This window comes from Nematolebias whitei, chromosome 20, assembly GCF_014905685.2.
Source record: "Nematolebias whitei isolate Nwh7 chromosome 20, NemWhi1, whole genome shotgun sequence".
Lineage (NCBI taxonomy): Eukaryota > Metazoa > Chordata > Actinopteri > Cyprinodontiformes > Rivulidae > Nematolebias > Nematolebias whitei.
This window is the reverse complement of record NC_056517.1, coordinates 29871774-29892524: the sequence shown is the minus strand read 5'-3', so window position 1 is coordinate 29892524 and position 20751 is coordinate 29871774. Positions and strand designations below refer to the sequence as shown.

The 20751-nt window shown below is 40.6% G+C and overlaps 1 protein-coding gene across 1 annotated transcript in view; it reads left to right on the top strand.

Annotated features, from left to right (window-relative positions):
• The window catches only part of flt1 (fms related receptor tyrosine kinase 1), a 34954-nt gene extending 16569 nt beyond the window's left edge, over positions 1–18385 (top strand). Inside the window, exons 12-31 of the mRNA XM_037694097.1 lie at positions 4576–4699; positions 4953–5061; positions 6107–6409; positions 9453–9599; positions 9672–9803; positions 10483–10589; positions 12920–13055; positions 13479–13583; positions 14098–14211; positions 14296–14384; positions 14893–14971; positions 15059–15156; positions 15232–15354; positions 15606–15717; positions 16930–17029; positions 17414–17519; positions 17602–17699; positions 17870–17939; positions 18042–18130; positions 18217–18385. Coding sequence (XP_037550025.1) covers positions 4576–4699; positions 4953–5061; positions 6107–6409; positions 9453–9599; positions 9672–9803; positions 10483–10589; positions 12920–13055; positions 13479–13583; positions 14098–14211; positions 14296–14384; positions 14893–14971; positions 15059–15156; positions 15232–15354; positions 15606–15717; positions 16930–17029; positions 17414–17519; positions 17602–17699; positions 17870–17939; positions 18042–18130; positions 18217–18385 — 2410 coding nt within the window. The remainder of the gene's footprint in view (positions 1–4575; positions 4700–4952; positions 5062–6106; positions 6410–9452; positions 9600–9671; positions 9804–10482; positions 10590–12919; positions 13056–13478; positions 13584–14097; positions 14212–14295; positions 14385–14892; positions 14972–15058; positions 15157–15231; positions 15355–15605; positions 15718–16929; positions 17030–17413; positions 17520–17601; positions 17700–17869; positions 17940–18041; positions 18131–18216) is intronic.
• The last annotated feature ends 2366 nt before the right edge of the window (positions 18386–20751 follow it).

The window sequence follows — 20751 nt, the reverse complement described above, 5'->3', positions numbered from 1 at the left end:
TAGTTGTTTAAAAATGTGTGTATGCACGTATCCCATTTTACGGGTGCCTGCCAATGTGACTCTTTCTCTGTATACAGATGTTTAATGATTAATATATGAATCTAATATTTAATAATTTTATACCACTAACTTACATATGGGGAATGTCTATATTTGCCAACTGTGTATGGATCTGTTCAAATGTAATGAAGTGTTATATCATTTGTTTGTGTTGCATTAAAGTTTGCTTACGTTTGTGTACTGGTTCGTACAGTCCAGTGATTATTTTTGGGCCGGGGACGGGAACTTCCAGGGACAGAGGTAAACGTGTATTTCGGGCAGAAGGACAGGACAGGACAGGAGATGACCACTGATACACATCTTAGAGCGGTCCATTCATATTTTCAGGCTGCTCACCCTGTTGGCAGGCACACACTGTGTGAATATGGACGTATGCATGCATCATTTTCTGTTTCTAACAGCATCCATGTCCTCACATCCATCCCACTAATTTTATCTGTTGGTCTGAAAGCAGCTTTGAGTGAGAATGATTTTTCCTGTGAAGCGTGGGAGTGTCGGTTAATCTGAGGTGGGTGCATATTTGCTGACCATGTTTGTGTGTGTGTCTGTGTTAGGCCTGCGGTGTCGTGCACAGGGTGGGTCATTTTCTTAGTCACACGCACTTTTTCGATGCCAAGAGGAAGAGCAATCAGGGAGCTGAAAGGAGCCAAACAGGGAGGGGGCCAGGACAGCCAGAAAAGATTGACGATGAGGCAGGGAGCAACAAGGGCCGGTGACACATCCCTAAACAGGCAGAGGATCAGTGAGCAAAGTGGAAATTATACTTTACACTGAGGATGTCAAAATAATGAAGGTGCATTTTGTTTATTTTTCCTTTTTGTAGGATCCTCGAAATTATTATATCTATTATTTGGCTGTACTGGTTCAGCAGTGACAGTTCCCAAGCAAGATACCAAAACTTTTTTTTTTTTTACATGTAAAAAAAAAAGAAAATATAAAATAACTTAAAAAAAAACAAAACATGAAAGCTGTTGCATTCAATGTCACTAGGACATTTTAATACTGGCACTAAACACGTTGTTTTTAAGGGGGGCGCATCCAGTCTGACACACTTCAAATTGAAAAAAAAAAGATTAATTAAATTTAAAGTCATAATAAGCATTTTAAATAACATTTTCACTTAAGATTTCCAAGACAGACATGTTTGTTCTCGTTTCTTATCGATTTAAGTCTAAAGTTTACAATTCAGCCCCCCTCTCCGTTGAGTTCATTTGGTTTATTCCATTTTAGCTAGTAGCGTCTTAGCATAGTCTGTTTGAAATTCAGTAAATCTGAAAGAAAAATACGACGTTTAAATAAAAAAATTAATCTTGTGGGAAAAAAACGCGTTAAGGTAAGTCTATTGTGAATACTCGTTTTAAATAATTAAAAATATATTTTTAAATTTAGCTAGTGAAAGGACATATTTTTTCCAAAATTTAAACTTTAGCGTTAGCAGCTAGCCAATTAATTAGCTTAATGTAGTAGGAGAGAATTTTACTATTGAAAAAATAAAGTATTGCTGAATTAAATAAGGTCTTGCAAAACTGGAGTCAGGCAGAAGATATTTTTATTAAACTGAAACAGTAACCATGAAAAAAAAACTGCTTTTGTTCAATATTTCAACAAAAATCCAGAAAATTTTGAGTAATAATATTGTATAACTGTACCCATACTAATATAATAATTTTAATCTTGATGTATTTTTGAACATTAGTTGCTGAATCCTAATTATTGTGTGCAGCTTTCATTTAAACTTAAAATAACAAAAAAAAGCTTTGTCAAAGCAGATAAGTGAGTAGGACAGTTATAGTTTATAGAAAGCTGTGAGAGAAAAATCATACAAAACTTGAGAAATTGCATTTCCTGCGAAAATGCAATGTGAATAATTAATTGCAGACATCTGTCCCTAACTGCAGAAGAACTTGCTGAAAAACAGCTGAAATTAGCAAAAACATGCTGAAATGTACAAACCGGATTCCAAAAAAGTTGGGACACTAAACAAAAATATTTTATTCGTAATATAACATAGATGACAGATCAAAAGTTTAATCTGAGTAAATGTAACAATTTAAAGGAAAAATATGTTGATTATAAATTTCACAGTGTCAACAAATCCCAAAAAAGTTGGGACAAGTAGCAATAAGTGGTTGGAAAAAGGAAATTGAGCATATAACGAACAGCTGGAAGACCAATTAACACTAATTAGGTCAATTGACAACATTATTGGGTATAAAAAGAGCTTCTCAGAGTGTCAGTGTCTCTCAGAAGCCAAGATGGTAAGAGGATCACCAATTCCACCATTGTTGCGCAGAAAGATAGTGCAGCAATACCAGATTGGTGTTACCCAGTGTAAAATAGCAAAGACTTTTAAGTTATCATCATCAACCGTGCATAACATCATCAAAAGATTCAGAGAATCTGGAACAATCGCTGTGCGTAAGGGTCAAGGCCGTAAAACTCTACTGGATGTTCGTGATCTCCGGGCCCTTAAACGTCACTGCACCTCAAACAGGAATGCCACTGTCAAGGAAATAACAGAATGGGCTCAGGAATACTTCCAGAAAGCATTGTCAGTGAACACAATCCACCGTGCCATCCGCCGTTGCCAGCTGAAACTCTACAGTGCAAATAGGAAGCCATTTCTAAGCAAGCTCCACAAGCTCAGACGTTTGCACTGGGCCAGAGGTCATTTAAAATGGAGTGTGGCAAAATGGAAGACTGTTCTGTGGTCAGATGAGTCACAATTTGAAGTTCTTTATGGAACACTGGGACGGCATGTGGGCAGCACGGTGGCGCAACTGGTAGAGCTGCTGCCTCTCAGCAAGCAGGTCCTTGGTTCAAACCCCGGTCCAGGGGCCTTTCTGGGTGGAGTTTGCATGTTCTCTCCGTGCATGCGTGGGTTTTCTCCGGGTACTCCGGTTTCCTCCCACAGACCAAAAAACATGCATGTTAGCCTGATTGGTAACTCTAAATTGTCCCTAGGTGTGAGTGAGAGAGTGAATGGTTGTTTGTCTCGTTTGTCTCTGTGGCCCTGTGATGGACTTGCGACCCATCCAGGATGTACCCCGCCCCTCGCACAGTGATTGCTGGACATGGGCACCAGCGACCCCCGTGACCCAAAATGGAATAAGCGGGTAAAGAAAATGGATGGATGGATGGGACGCCATGTCATCCGGACCAGAGAGGACAAGGATAGCCCAAGTTGTTATCAACGCTTCGTTCAGAAGCCTGCATCACTGATGGTATGGGGTTGCATGAGCGCTTGTGGCATGGGCAGCTTGCATATCTGGAAAGACACCATTAATGCAGAGAACTATGTTCAGGTTCTAGAACAACATATGCTCCCATCTAGACGTCATCTCTTTCAGGGAAGACCCTGCATCTTTCAACACGATGATGCCAGACCACATTCTGCAGCAATCACAACATCATGGCTACGTAGGAGAAGGATCCGGGTACTGAAATGGCCAGCCTGCAGTCCAGATCTTTCACCTATAGAGAACATTTGGCGCATCATAAAGAGGAAGGTGCGACAAAGCAGGCCCAAGACGATTGAACAGTTAGAGGCCTGTATTAGACATGAATGGGAGAGCATTCCTATTTCTAAACTTGAGAAACTGGTCTCCTCTGTCCCCAGACATCTGTTGAGTGTTGTAAGAAGAAGGGGGGATGCCACACAGTGGTAAAAATGGACTTGTCCCAACTTTTTTGGGATTTGTTGACGCCATGAAATTTGGAAACAGATTTTTCTCTTAAAATGATACATTCTCTCAGTTTAAACTTTTGATCTGTGATTTGTGTTCTATTCTGAATAAAATATTAGATGTTGGCACCTCCACATCATTGCATTCAGTTTTTATTCACAATCTGTTTAGTGTCCCAACTTTTTTGGAATCCGGTTTGTATAAAACATGCAGGTGAACACTTTTTTTAACCAGCTGCACTATTTTAAAATTATCAACATTTTCTATATTTACCATGGATTAATTTCTCCTCAGATATTAAATTCAGTTATCCAGCCATTTATTTAATTTTTTTGGGGGGTGGGGTTCAGCTCTTTCTCTTTTTCTTGCATGACTTCACTTTTTTCTTTTTTTTTTTTAATCATGGGGGGATTTACGTAATGACCCCAAAGTATTTTGCGTAAGCTCCAGTTCCCACAGCTTCTCTGGTGCGCAATCTATGGATTTAGACTTGTAGTCATTGAGGTACAGGAACTTTTGTCCTGGAAATGTGGGATAATGTCTTAAGAATAGAAGGAAGCTAAAAGACAGGATGACAATACTACCCCTGCATCCTCCTTAGTCCCAATGTCCAACTTCAGCTTGAAGAACATGGAAGGAGGACATGGTGCTGTTTATAAAAATGTTTCAGTGAGTCACATTAAACACCTACGATCAAGACATTTCCTGGGATTGAGGTCATCCCCTGCTGAGCACAGCTGAGGAAAATACACCCACTCACACACCTGGAATCATATCTATCAACACAGCTGAGATCTGTCCCTCTCCTGGTCCTATTTTCCCTTCAAAGGTGTGTATGTCCGACATCCTCCTCCCTGTGGAGCCCCGTGAACGAGAGTCTCTCGGCTTCATCTGCATACAACCCCATCCTGAGTGTTACACACGCACAGGAAGTGCTTCAGGGGAAGAAGAAGGTAGGTAAAACACATGCAGAAGACGCAAAATTTGTCCAACACGGTGAAAGCACATTTGTTTAAATAGTTTACAACTTTTATCTTCCACCTTTGCAAACAGAATCCAATAAACAAAACTACACTAAGGCAGCTTGAATGCTGTAGGATGGTTGTAATCAGGCAGGATTTCCAGCTCAGAAACCTCTATTGTGTGTTTATTACGGCCATGGAAAATGTCATGCCTTGCTCATGAGGATGTTTTTGCTGTCTGCAGACTGTGGGGGTTCTGACTGTTGCAGAGGCTTTAGTGTCTGGAGTTTATCGTTGCATCGCCTCCAACTCTTTAGACACAGATCAACTAGACATCCCCTTCTACGTCACAGGTAATCTCAGACAATAGAGTCATCATGTGTTTTCTTTCCCACTAGTAGTAAATTATTGTAAAAGAGGTTATTTTGAGAGTATATTGCTGCCATGCTATTCTTTGATATTTAAATATTTATTTCCAATATTTCAGCAGGATTAGGGGATTTAAATATTTTGTGGTCACTGGAAAAAAAAACATATTTTAGTTGCACCAAGGTCACTTCTGTGCTGTAAAAAATGACCTTAATGACCTAAGAAGCAGAGCTCAAACTAAGTTTAAAACTGAAGCAGAACTTGAATGCACCATGAGAACATAGTAATGATGCTTTATGATTTGGATTTTGACCAAATTTTGCTTTTAAAATTTACAAAAAAACTCAGTTCTTCTTGTAGCACAGCACAAAGCCCAATAACAGAAGTGAAACTGACCACAAATGAAGGAAGGAAGAACTCCCAGTACGTCAACTACAGGATATTTTAAAGTGCAGAGATGTTAACTGAAGTGGAAACACGCTGAATATAGTGTCGTTTTTTTCCTTGTAATTTTAATCCAGATTTGGGTCACAAGTAATGCAGGTCAAACTAATTTTTTTTGTGAATGTGTAAAGGAATGTGAATAAGTCTGTGTGTCTGGTTGTATGTGAACTAGAGCGAAACAGGAACCTAAAGCCCTTATCGTTCCACTTCCCCAAGCAGCGCACTTCCTTGGTCTGGCAGGTCCGCTTTATTTTTGGAGGCCTTGGGGTGTTCGGTAAAGATAAACACTATCTGCCATCAGGAAACTCTCAAGCCGTTTCCACGGGAAGTTTCAAATGGCTAAAGTAAATAAAAAGTCTTCACTGTATTCCACTAGCTGTTTTTGCCCACAATAGCCCTTCAACTTTGTCATCAAAGGTTTGGAAAGTGGAGGATTGGTGGAATCCACTCTCCTGGTTTCAGGCTTCAAGTCGAGACACTGAGAAGGCTGATTTGTGTCAAACAGGAGATGGGTGAAGCGTTGTGCGTTACTTCCTCTCCTGCTATACTTCTTTTGATTTATTTCTTCACCTTCTTTCTGTTCAGATGTTCCTGGAGGCTTTAGTGTAAACCAGCTGGAGGAGGCCAGAGAGGGCGGAGACCTCCATATCACCTGTTCGGCAAATAAATACTTGTATACAGAGCTGTCGTGGCGAGGAGTAAACATCACAGAGGAATCCCTTATCACTGGCTTAAATATTTATCAGCCCCCCGTGGGGGAGTTTTCCACCTCTCTGATCTTGTTGCTAAGCAACCTGACTTCCAGAGACTCTGTAGTGTACAGATGCTCAGCGCGCCACGTCATCACCGGGCAGGAAGCACACCTGGACACGCAGGTGGTGGTCACAAGTGAGTACTTTATACTCTTTTAAGTACTGTAAGTCTCCTTTTTCTCATTCACAGTGGAAAATAAATTCTGGTACAAGTAATTTTCTACCATTTTAAAACCCGCCCTTTAGTTTTTAACTAGTAGAATTGTAAAGGTATTTTCCGCCATGCAGATCTCAGCTTTTACGCAAATTGTTTATTTTAGTCAAGTGTACTTCCAAATAATTTTTTATACTTTAATGACTTTAATTGCGCATGTGAGCTCATTCTTTGTGATCTTGCTGCTTGGGACTCGGGTTCCCCCTCGACTTCCTGGGGCCCCACCTGACTTTTTGAGCTTTGCTCTTGTGCAAAGCACCTCTTTCACGTGGGAATGAGCTCCCGTATGGAGGAAGAGCACACAATGGCACTTCCCACAATGCCACATTTACAGACCCCTGCACAGAGACGGAGGAACAATCAGCCAATCAGACACTGTCAGGACCCCCGGCCCCCGCTGACAATCATCAATTGTTGTCCAGGAGGAAAATAGGGGAAACAACAATCAGTCGTGGGGGTTAAGTGACTTTTTCTTCATGTCTTTTACTGCTGTTCTCCACACAATCACGGCTCAACACGTCAACTTCCTCCCTTTGGACCCCCACAAGGGAATTGCTAGAGAGAGAATGTGGTCGGTGGGGGTGAATGGGGGAAAAGGGGAGAAATATATAGGTTTATGGGGATAAACAAAACTATTTAGGTGCATGCAGTCATCTTGTCCAGTTATAGTACACCTTTAAGAGGATCGGCCTGCAACTCATTGTGAATCTGAGATGCCCTAAAATATCCTGATGATTAAATCACATAATTGTTGCTCTATGGAAAGGAGTTTTAGTCACGGTGGATTTGTCGGTGAGGAAATTCACAGAAAGGACTCAAAACTAGAGCTGAGTCACGGGTTGAAAACAAGTGCACTTTGTTACCACTATGTCACCAATTATGCAAAAGTGGCTCAGTTCCAGGAAGTGTGGGAAGAAAATAGCTCAAGTTTTATTTCAACACTATTCGCTTTTATTCTATTAATAACTTGTACTTTTTTTTGTGACAAACACATTTTAAAGATCATTTTCTGTAGGCAAAACAAATCCTACAACGTAAAACAAACTCTGTTTCAAGTTGTTTTTGTTAATTTAAGACTCACAACAGTTAAAATACTATTTCACTAAATCAGTTGCGGTATTTTAATAAAGTAAACAAAACAATCCTTTAAGATACTCATCGGTTTCCATTTCAAGAATGGCTGCAGAACGTTTGCATTCAAAGGAAGGTTATTTAACAGGATCTCTGTTCTAATTTTCCTCCACTATTGTTTTATCGACAATCAGGTGCTGCACCTTGTCACGTTTCAGCAGAGCAAGACAAATGAAAGAAAAGTAATTAAACAAGTTTGAGCTGCCTTTTGTATGACTATATGAGAATTATTTTTTGGCCTTCATCCACTGCTGTTGTGTTAAAACAATGCTGCGTGCTTGTTAGCTGGTTGTTCACTGCCCTGGCTGAACAACTTGTGTCAAAACGAACACACTTTATTTTCAGCAAACATTTTTCTGCAGCTAACAATAAAGAGCATTGCAAATGGAGGGGGACAAGATGGCGGCGATGCTTTAGGTTGCGTTTTTACTGGGCTCCCGTCATTAATGGGGGGGGGGGGGGGGGAGCCTTTCGTGAGGATAATCTTGTCGCGTCTGTGTTGGATGCTCCAGGAGTCGACGTTGTCATATTACTGACTGGGCAGAACTGCAAAATGACATCAAAAGTTAAGAAATTTAAAGCTACGGGTTCTACGACCGCTGGGCCGGACATCTCCTAGACCCACGGTGCTTCCAGAATCAGCTCCGCTCTCACGATGCTGCCCTGAAGTCGGACATTCTGGCTTCAATAAAAAACAGACGTTTTGGTGATAATTCGATTGGAGATGAAGGTTGCCCTGGCAGAAGATCTCGCCTTTATTAAGGGTGAGCTTCAAGCGGTGAGAGAGGAGGTCGCTAATAGCATTACGGCTTTCAGAGTAGAAATTGGCCAAGTGAGACTGAGTGTTGAGGAGGTCCTCCTTCTCTTTTTTGGAAAGAGTGGTGAGATTCAGCCTCCTGACCCTCTCCTGCAGAACCATCAGTCACATGGTTCTGCCCAAAGCCTGAATCACCACTTTGTGCAGCTGGAGACAGTGATCTGTAATGATGCACACTTCATCCCAATAATGCAGCATCTGATGAGGTGGTCAGCTGCTCCTCCAGCTCTGCTTGGTAAGTCATGAGCATGGAGGAGGCGTTCAGAGCACGGACTGACAGCGCAGCCGCTTCACATGATTTTTCTGTCAGGCCTGACTGAAAAGGATCCACTCTGGAGGGGAGAGCGGTGCTGCCCGCCGACGTGGAGGACTTCGGGTGCAAGTGCGCCACATTTGCCGGCTCAGCTGGAGGCATTTGTGCCGTGCCACACAGTCCAGCACCAAACTTCTCGCCATTGGGTGCTTCTCCTTAAAGGGGTTTCTGTGCCAGGAGACAGACAGCTCTTCCAGCAGCTCTGGGAAAAACGGCAGGAGTTGTCTGATGTTGTCACATGTCTGTGTAGCTGGTCTGGTATGGGAAGGGATTTTGTTGTCGTTTTTTTTTGTGTGTGTGTGTGTGTTGAACAAAAAAAAAAAAATCAATAAAAGTGCTTGGATTTTTTTTAAATGAAAGCTTCCAGGTCTGTTGGTCAGTCAGCCATAACATTAAAACCACTGAGAGTTGATGCCAGGATGATTAGTTTCCTTAAAAAGTGAGATATTTTAGGTCAAAACCATTTACTTATTAAAGCTGATGCGTTAGAAGCAGCGATATGTCGGCTCTGTCAGCCGACTGTCAGAGGAAGATTGTGCAGCAGGAGAAGAATGTTGTCTGGGCTGATGAATCATGTTTTTGTTGTACATTAATTGGTGCTGAGCCAAGTCCTGCCTGCATTCTGAGAGTTTCTTGCACGTCTGATTAGCTGCCAAAATTCCACACACTAACGTTTAATCACTGCTCTGCATTCGTCCTTTCAGTTCTTGAGCCTCCTGTGCTGCTTAGTAACCTGACAGACTGCACTGTCAACGCCAGCAGCTCGGTGACCCTGAGCTGTCCCTCTCAAGGGGTCCCGCCTCCAACCATCAAGTGGTATAAAGATGAGCGCCCCCTACGCCAGGGATCAGGTAAAAACAAACTCTAAATGCTTCAGCTGCTGTAATCTGGTATCTAAAGGTGTTTATCCCTTCAATCGTCAGGTATCGTCATATCAGCAGGAGATGGGAGCCTCCATATTGACAGAATCACAGTGGAGGACCGGGGTCTGTATACTTGTCTGGCCATCAATGAGAGGGGGTCTGCAGAGAGCTCTGCCTACATATGGGTCAACAGTAAGTACAGCATGTGTTCCTGCAGCACGTCTGCTGAAGCCTGAAGGTATATGACCATTTCTCATTGTGCATTGTTCCTAAGCTCTTTAACCTGATGTACACACATGTAGTACACACGTAGTACAGTATATCACATTGTTTTCATGTAGTATTCTTACACAGTGGTGTGTCAGTGCTATTAATGGAAGATGATGAACGTCAATTTCTGAGTAAACATTGATCAAAGATGGTCTTAACACAAACGCTCTCAGTCTTTTGTTTGTTTTTTTCTCATTCACACTCACACACACACATCCGGAGGTAAAGGAGGGAGGAGGAGCTCCCTGGAAGCCGTAATGGCGGACTCGCTTCCCAATCCAGGTTTGGAAGTAGTGTTTGAGTTGTGTTCTGATGGGTCAGGAAGGAAGCCGTCTCCCGTTTTTATTTCCTCCGGAAGGGCCCGGCCTGCTTCTCAGAGAGGCTCCAAGAAGCAGACAGTGAGCTGGGCATTTCTTCATCATCCCATTAAAAATAAATAACACACTAAGGGAGTTAATGGGTAGATTAGACAGTGGAGTTTTGACAGATTCCCTCATTAATCTGTTGTGACAGGAACATCAGAAATATAATTAATCTTTACAATTGATCTAAAGTTCACTGATTAGATACAACACATCTGTGTGTGTGTTTCCACTTCCAGGTGTGTCTGAAGCTTCGTTTTTGGAAATTCCCACTATAACCTGTACCTGTGTGGTGGCCACTCTCTTCTGGCTCTTACTCACTCTGTTCATTCGTAAACTGAAGCAGGTGAGCAGACAAGAGAAGAGTTTTTATTTCTATCGTTTTTATTTGTAGATGTAGAGATGCACGATATCAACATCGTATCGGTATCGGCCGATATTAGCGATAAAGTTAAATATCGGACATCGGCCATTCCATCAAAAAAGCTCACCAATATAAAGCGCTTCTGTTTTAAGTTAATTGTTCATTTAAGAAATTGTCAAGTATATCTATTAATGCACCACTACTTATGTGCTTTTCACTTGTCGCTTGTGAACAGGTTGAGTTTAGATTTGTGAAAATGTACAAATTTGCACTGTTCGAGTGTTGTCATTGTATTAGAGAGAGTAAATGTCAAATAAATTTGACATTAAACATAATCCAAGTTGGTGTTACATCATTTTGGCATCTGCATTTGGTAGCAGGCCAAACTGAGAAAGACTATGCAGAAAAATTATTGTTTTATTGTTGGATGTAACTGGGACCCTGTGTACATAATTTTGCTCCATCACATGTACCACATGAGGTGCGAATGACAATAAAGAATCTCTGACTCTGATTATGTATTTTAATTCCATGGCAGAGAAAATAGTCTATGTAGTCTCTGTAAGTAGGTCTAAGGGAAAAATATTGGTATTGGTATCGGTTATTGGCCAGATAAATTTTAACGTATCAGCATATCGACCAAAAATCCAATATCGTGCATCCCTATGTAGATGTGTTTCCATTAAGTTCTCACCTCCTCTTTTTTCATTTTGCTGCTTTCTGAAATGCTGTATCTAATTGTTTTTGTGAATACATTTATGGGTTTATGTGTCACACCATATTAAAAACATTTGAGCCCTACCAAGTCTTCAAAGCGGTATGACGTATGACGTAAAATGGACAAGAATGCAGGATAGTTTGCATTCATTGTGTTATTTACCTAAGTCTAAGCCAAAATGAAGAAGTAGTGTGTCCAACAAAAAATATTTAATTAGCAACCAAAGGGGCAGCACGGTGGCGCAACTGGTAGAACTGCTGCCTCTCAGCGAACAGGTCCATGGTTCAAACCCCGGTCCAGGGGCCTTTCTGGGTGGAGTTTGCATGTTCTCTCCGTGCATGCGTGGGTTTTCTCCGGGTACTCCGGTTTCCTCCCACAGACCAAAAACATGCATGTTAGGCTGATTGGTAACTTTAAATTGTCCCTAGGTGTGAGTGAGAGAGTGAATGGTTGTTTGTCTCGTTTGTCTCTATGTGGCCCTGTGATGGACTTGCGACCCGTCCAGGGTGTACCCCGCCCCTCGCACAGTGATTGCTGGACATGGGCACCAGCGACCCCCGTGACCCAAAATGGAATAAACGGGTAAAGATAATGGATGGATGGATGAAATTATTTAAAATTATTTAGCACCTGCTGCACCTTTGTGCAGCCCTTACTGCTGGATAAACTTCCTGCTGCAGCTGATCAGCTGTTCACAATGCACTGCAGAGCAGAAAAGTGGGCGTGGCCAAGAAAGCTTGCAGGTGGCAAAGAGCAGAGGAGGCAGGGAGCTGAAATCATGACATGCTGTGCTCTTTGAGTGTGTCGAGTTTAGAAACATTGTTTAGAAAAAATCAAGAGTGTGGGAAGAGTTTAAAACGCCTTTATATATATATATATATATATATATATATATATATATATATATATATAAACTACTACTTGTACTACTATTCCTACTTCGCGGTTTTTCACTTATTGTGGGTCTTCAGGGTATGGATCCCCCGCAATAAATGAGGGACTACTGTATATATAATTTGGTTTATTTATATAGTTATAAGTTGAGCCGTAGCGTAACATTTATATCATAAGTTCATTTGTAACGCCTGTCCAGCTGGGCCTTTAATTACATGAAAATTATTCAAAATAACTCAGAATTCACAACAGTTTATAAGCTTTTTAATCTGAACTTTTCAGAAAAGAAGTCCAATCTCCCTAAAAAAAAAAAAAAATCCAAGGATCACCTGGGCTGAGAATCCATACATTTGTGTCATTTAAAAAAAACTAATAAACATAAATAAATAAACAAACCATAATCTGGAATAGGTTCTTTTCGCTTCACCCTCCTGCTGCCCTTAGGTCAAAACGACCCACAATGCTGCAGGTTAAGACTGAGGACTCGTGGGTCATTTTGACCAGGAGGGCCAAACATGGAAACATTTTCTCACCATTTCATCGTGACCATATTACAAAACAAAAGTTTTTGCAGCAGCCTCCTCCCTTGATTCCAAATTTGATTTTGATGAGTTTTGCGCTCATCTTGAGTATTTTCCGCAGCAAAATAAGTTTTTGCAATAAAATACATTTCTCTTTTTTTTTTTTTTTTGCCCAAAAGTCCAACGTTTCAAACTCCAAACCAGAATACCTGTCAATCATACTGGACGCAGGAGACGGGCCGATAGAGGAGCAGTGTGAGCGGCTGCAGTATGACCCCAACCAGTGGGAGTTCCCCAGGGAGCGCCTGAAATTAGGTACAGTTCTTTTAATTGACAAAAAATAATTAATTTTGATGTGTTTCACAGTTCTCTTTTGTGAGCAGAGTCAAAATTTCTGTGGTAGGGCACGGAGGAGGAAGGTATTCAAGATCACATCACTGATAGAAGGATTTTCTCATAGGTCTTATCTGGTTATTATTGGGAGTGACTCTCATTCCATTAATCAGACTTTGTGTCTGTGTTGTCTGCTCTGAGCTAATCAGCTCCAGCACGGTGGGTGGATTTAAATCGTGTTTACTGGAAGTAATCAACTCCCATTATCATCAGGGTGGGATTTTCTTAGATGGACAAGTGATGTGGTCTGAAAGTCTTGTGCTATCAGCTTCTCCCTTCTGGAATGGATGTGAATAATAATTAATTGGCACACCTCGTGTTTCCCTCTCGTTCCCGCCCTCACAGGGAAGCTTCTCGGTCGTGGAGCTTTCGGTAAAGTGATGCAGGCGGCTGCGTTTGGGATCAGCAACTGCTCCAGCTGCAGGACTGTAGCTGTGAAGATGCTCAAAGGTACTAAATACATCATGTCCTATTGCAAAAACAAAATATAACTATAAAGTTCCTGCAGAAACTTTGACGAGACTGCCACGTTGCAGCCATTTAAACATTTTTGATTTGACTACTTTGTGTTGGGGTTTGCTCTCAGCTACCACCACACTAAATTTCAGCTCAACACAGCAAAAAAAAAATATATATGTTTTTTTAAGTTATGGTGGCCATCTTGGATTTTTTTATTTGAATTCAGTATTTATTGGGCACTGCTCTCAGCTACCACCACACCAAATTCCAGCTCAATATCTTTTAAAATAGCAGAGTTATCATGTTTTTCCCCTTTTACCTAAGGTGGCCATCTTGGATTTTTTATTTTCGTTAGGAATGTATAACAACTCATTCTCAGCTACGACCATACCAGATTCAGCTCAATTTCTCAGTGACCGAGTTATAGTCAATAAGAAAAATGGCGTCTTTGTTTGCTAATTGAACCACAGTCCTGCCACTTGTTTGACTTTGTTTTGTCCACCAGAGGGAGCCACAGCCAGCGAACACAAGGCTCTGATGACCGAACTGAAAATCCTCAACCACATTGGGAACCATCTGAATGTGGTCAACCTCCTGGGAGCCTGCACCAAGCCAGGAGGTGTGTTTTTCTTAACATTTGTCCACCTATATGTAAAACGACATGCTGTGCCTTCAAACTTCTCCCTCTTGGGTTTGTGTACAGGACCACTGATGATCATTGTTGAGTACTGTTGCTTTGGAAACCTTTCAACTTTCTTAAAGAATAAAAGAGATGTTTATTCACATAAACGGGTAAGCTCAGCATTGTCCTCGGTCATGATGAAAACTGTGTCACACTGTGTTTATGTCAGCGTGGACTAAACTACAGCTCCTTTTGTGATTGGAAGACATTATAAACACCCCTGTTTCATGTGCAGTTGCAACGCAGAAACTTGCTTTTGCAATCAGTTTGAGGTCTGAGAACGTTATCAGTTACAGAGCAGGACTTCAACTTCCTTAATTGTTTCACGGGGTTTGTACAAACGTAAAAACAACTTTTGCTATTTTCACAGAACAAAGAGCCTTTGTGACAAAAATCACCAGTGAGGATGCTTGGTTTTAAAGTTTTTAAAGTTTTTTTTAAATCACATTTTTATCTTGTGTTGTTTTTATAAGCCAGATGTCAAAGTCAAATCTCCATGTCATTGAATGTTATGGACAATAAAGTTGAATTGACTGATTGATTTAACATTAGATTCTAACCAAAGCAAATTCAACTCTTTCTCTCTGATATAAAATAATTGTTTTATCCTCAAATCAGGCAGAAGGAGGAACAAACGAAGGGCCGAGTTGTGTCAGCAGCATCAAAACAGGGCTTAATGAAAAAGACCTTGACCTTGGTAAAAAATTCAGTTTTTGGGACGTTTTTCCTTTTTACCTATTTTTTATTTAGTAACTAATTTTTCCCTGCGGTTTTATTTGTCCAGATCCTAAATGTTCTACCAAATCCCCACTGTTCCTGGAGGATCTGATTTCCTTCAGCTTTCAAGTGGCACGTGGGATGGAGTTCCTGGCATCTCGCAAGGTTTGTTGCTGCCTCCTGCATCCAGGAAGTGTTTCATCAATGTGATTGTTTGCATTTTCTGTGCACCTCCATCAGTGTATTCACAGAGATCTGGCTGCAAGGAACATTTTACTGACTGACAACAAGGTGGTGAAGATCTGCGACTTCGGCCTGGCCAGAGACATCTACAAAGACCCAGACTACGTCCGCAAAGGAGACGTGAGTGCACACGAGCTTTCTGGAGGAAGTTAACACACTTGAGCGTCTTGTCTTTCTGTTTCAAAAAGTGAAATGTTCCTAATTATAGCAATTAAAGAGAGAACTCAGACTTGTTCTTTTTATATTCTCACAGAAAAAAGGTTATTATCTTACTTTTGGCCTCATATGGACAACTTTACTCACTCATGTTTTTGCACATTGGGTTTTTTGTATTAATCCTGCAAAATCCTGTGGTTCTGATTGGCTCACAGGCCCGTCTCCCTCTGAAGTGGATGTCTCCCGAGTCCATCTTTGACAAGGTGTTCACCACCCAGAGTGACGTTTGGTCCTACGGCATCCTGCTGTGGGAGATCTTTTCTTTGGGTGAGCTGAGCTCATGCGAAGATTTTCTATCGTGTGAATGTTCATGAAGCATTCACACTATTGTCATCCATTTTTCTTCCATGCATTTTTCAGCATCTTTCTCATTCAACAATTCTTGCGCTATTACATCATAAATCCAAACGTTCAGCTCTTTCAGGACAATCCAGCTATGGCTTTTGGTATTGGTGCAACTTTAGCTTTTTGAAATATTTAGCCTTTTCAGCCACCTTTTTCCTCATAGAAAATAAATTGAGCTTATTTTACATCCTTCAAATCTTTAGATCTGTTTACAGCCTTTTACTGCTCCTTTCACATTTTGTTCTGGTTCAGCTTCTTTCAGCTTCCTTGTTTAAATTTAAACTTTTTAAAAGCTATTTTCAGTTAATTTCAGCTGTTTTTTTCAGCTGTTTTGAGCTGTTTTCAGATTCTTTCTGCTAATGTCAGCTTGTTATGCTCCTTTCAGCTTATTTATACTAGTTTAAGTTATTTCAGCTACTATTTAGCTGTTTTATGCTAATTTTAGCTTTTTTAGATAATGCCACAATTTTTGCACTGCTTTCAACTTTTTTCTGCATAATGTAGCAAAAATGTTCTCTTTCCACTTCTTTCTGGTATTTTAAGCTTCTTTCTGCCTTTTTAGCTACTTTTCAGCTGGGTTTTTTTGTAAATTTCCACTTTTTTCAGATAATTTCCACTTTTTGTGCTAATTTCTGCTACTTTCAGCCTAATTAACATTTTTCTACTAATTTCAACTTGCACTCTTTCAGCTTTTTTCTGCTAGTTTCAGCTTTTTCTGCTCTCTCAGCTATTATTTAGTTGTTTTATGTTAAATTTAGCTTTTTCATCTAATTCCACCTTTTTTTTTTAGCTCATTTCAGTTCCTTCCAATTCCTTCTGGTAGTTTTAAGCTTGTTTCTGCCTTTTCAGCTACTTTTCAACTACTTTTTGCTAAATTCATCTTTTTTTAGCTAATTTCCTAATTTTTGTGATAATGTCTGCTGATTTAAACCTAATTCAGCAAATATGTGTTCTTTCTGCTTTCTTCTGTTAACTTAGGCTTGTTCTTCCATTTCAGCATGTTTTTAGATCATTTCAGCTGTTTTTCAGCCATAAGCTTTCTCAGCTGCATTTTCACAGGAAATGCAAGTTATGTAGTTCAGATTGTGTGTTACGTGCTGCAGTCGTGCATCGATGTGTGTGTTTGTCCAACAGGAGCCTCTCCATACCCCGGCCTTCACATCGACGAGGAGTTTTGCCACCGATTGAAAAACGGAACCAGGATGCGAGCGCCAGAGTACAGCACGCCTGAAATGTGGGTTGACATTTCCATTAGTACAACACAGGCCTGACAAACACACATTAACATTAAGTTAGGACCACTGGGTAAATATTTATCCTAACAATGACATACAGAACAATCAGGCTACATTTTTAAATACAAGCAGCTGCTCATTTATGGTTATAATCTCAGAATAGACTCAGCTGCTCCTCAGTCATCTGGGTTTGACCTCAGTGATACATGTATTTACCAACACTTTTATTTGTACAAGTACGTTTTTATCACATTAGCTGGATGAACACGCCAAGCACCAGACTTCATTTCTAAGAGTTCAAGCTCTCGTTGAGCATTTAACGTAAACATTAAACTGATGAATTGTGATTTTTAATCTGAAAAGTAAGGTTTTTGTCTGTACAGTTACAGCACGATGCTGGCATGCTGGGAGGCGAGTCCTTCGGACCGACCCACTTTCACCAACCTGGTGGAGACACTGGGAGACCTGCTACAGGCGAGGGTGCAGCAGGTCAGAGATCAAAACGTTTCAGGTTGAGACGTCTCTCGGTGACTTGATCGGACAAACACGACAATTTGTTTCTCTCCAACAGGAGGGGAAGGATTATATTCCTCTGGGCTCGTTCAGGAACGCAGACGGGAGTCAAAGCGAGGCCTTCAAAGAAAACCCGCTCGCAGTCACAAACCTGAGGTAAGACACAAATCATCTTTAAATGAAGAGATGTGCCGTTGAAACATAAGAAACACAAACAAGGAAGTATCGAGAGGTGGGCGAGAGCGGAGGTGACTGAAAATGAAACACAGGTTGAGAAATCTGAGAAGTTTCAGCTTGTTATTTTTTGTGTAACACTTTCTGTCCAGCTACATGAGGGGTATGGCCACGCTTCAGACGTTTGACGAGCTGACCTGCGAGGAGGGAGGCAGCCCCGATGTAAGACCCACACACCGATAAAAACAGCTTCAGACGAAAATGACTTTCCTTTGAAAAATCCCGCGTCGCTCTGATAAAAGATGAACGCTTGAATCGTTTTAGGACGAGCAGAGCGACAGTGGGATGGTTCTTCCCTCCGAGGAGCTGGACCAAATGATGAGAAATAACACCCAGAACAAAAAACTCAGCAGGTGAACTCCAGATTTTAATAATGCGCCTCAGGAAAGAAAAAAGTGACAATATATTCGAAAAGCCTCTTATTTGTGTTTTCTCTTAGATTTTTTATTTTTTCCAAGTGTCGAGACAACCCGGCGCCCTTTTTGCGCAGTGACATCACCGATCTCCATGACGACAAGCCCTCGATGCTGCCGTGCGACTGGGAGTGCGACGAAGGCGGATCTCCTCCTCCCGACTACAACTCTGCCTTCTTCTACCCGTCCCTTTAGCTTCAGGTTCAAACTTCATACGGGTTCACTTTTCAAACCGTCCTCTGCCTTTACTCTTCGCTGTATGCCTCCTCTACCTCAGTATAATCCCTGCAGGTATCCTGTTAGAATCCACGACGACGAGCGGTCTTCTCCTAAGTGTTCTCTGCAGCGTTTCACTTTTGAAGTCTTGGTACCTCCTGCTCGGAGCTTTGTGAGGAGGATCTGAAGCGTCTGTTCCTCTTACACAACTATATGCTGGAATACATTTTAATCTCCATTATATTCACATTAGGCAGAATGTATATCTGTATTTATTTTAGTTTGGAAGCCTGGATGTTGTAAATTACAGCTTTAGTGGAGTAAGGATGCACATGCATGAAATGTGCAGTCTCTGCAAAGCTATAAGATGAAAGATGATTTTTTTTTTGTGAACATTGTTGAAATTTTGCAGTTTTATTTGATTGTAAATATTTAAGCTAAACTGTTTCATTAATTTAGTGCTTATTTGCTACCTAGTTTTAGTTTGTAAAAACTTGTTTTTGAAGCACATTCAAAAATATTTAATACGCAAGGATCAAAAGTTTTTTCCTTTTTGTAATCCACACGTTTTATTTATAAGATTACAAGTTAAGCTTTCATTAATCAGTAACTCCCACCTGGTTTTATAATGCAGTTTATCATGTCATACTTAAGTGTTTTAATGCCAGTATTTGAATTTTATATACACAAGACACACGTCCTCTTAAATAATATTTTATCACTTAACATGTCAACATTCATAACCAGCTTTCTATTTACTTGTAGTTTTTTATTAGGATGTTTTGTACAATGTTAATTACAATAAAAAACATTTGCAACTCAGCATTTTTTTTTCATAATCTCTGTATTTTGATACAATGACAATAAAGCTCATTACGCTGGTTTTAAATTGCGAGTTAGCAGGCGCTAAATGGTGGTGCAGTTGGTAGAGCTGCTGCCTCTCAGCGAGGTCGTGGATTAAATCCCGGCCAGGGGGCCAATCTGGGTGTTTGCATGTTCTCTCCGTGCATGCATGGGTTTCCTCTCACAGACCAAATGCATGTTAGGCTGATTGGTAACTAAATTGTTCCTAGGTGAGTGAATGGTTGTTTCATTTGTGTGTATTTTGTCCGGACAGTAAGGTGCATAAACTCCCTTTAATTTTCTCAAAAATCGACAGTGTACGTATTAATTCCGGTTGTGCTTACTGACCTCGAACAGATTTTATGTGCTCAAAAACCTGTCAAAATGTTTTAGTTTCACTTAATGCGTCTTATAATCCGGTGTGCCTTATAGTCCGAAAAATACGGTAATTTTTTCCCTTTAGAATAGTTGCAGATATTTTTCTTACATGTTGCATTTTCTCCGAGCCTCTGCAGCGATTTCCAATAAAGTACATTTCTTTAATTCAAAAACAGCTGCACTTTATATTTGTTCTCATTTACTTCTGAAGTTTTTACTACACAATAAGATTTACCCGATTTTCAATCCATTTGATCTTTTTTAAGAAATAATCAACGTGCCCCGTGTCTGAAGCAAAATCCAAACATGCCATTATTTTTCATATTCTTTATTAAAATACTGCTGTACACACAAATATTGCAAAATCTGAGACAAGAACACAAGAGGGGCATAAAACATAGAAAGATGGTGATTGTAGATGTGTAGGGGGAAGGAGAGGGTGGTCATCTTAATATTAACCGGAGTGTGTGTGTGTTTGTGTGTGTGTTCACTGACGTTGTGTATGAGGAGGGGTGAGCCTGTGTGTTGGAGAGTTTCTAAAGCAGCACATTCACCATAATTTGACCTTTTACTTTCACTAAAACAGGAAGTAGAACATGATCTGACCCGGCTCCCTGCACATCTGCTGCCATCAAGAACAGACCAACAACTCAAAAGGCTCTAAATTTAGGGCTCTGCATTGATTTGTGTTCAGTTCCTTGTATTTGTTCACATTCAGATGATTGATATTTCTTATGGGTTGAAAAGATTTGGACTAGATAAAAAAATAGATTTTTTTTTTACAACTTAAGAGAAAGATCTGTTCTTCAGGGCAACATGATCTCTTAAAACCTCCATCTGAAGATGTCTTGCCCACTCCAGTGAAGCTCATCAATCTGCCTAAAAAAAGTGTGTGTTAGGGGGGCGGAGCCAAAAACATTCAATCACGAGACCCTCCAGCTTCTTCTTGTCATCCTGAGAGAAATCCAAGCGATTCGAGGTGAACGCAAGAGCCTGCGCCACTCGAGTGTCCTTTTCATGATCTTAAAAAGTCAAATAAAACAAATTACAATACCCCCCCCCCCTTTATTTAACCTAAAACCACTGTTGGGATTGGTCCACAGATATTTAAAAGAGCAAAAGTG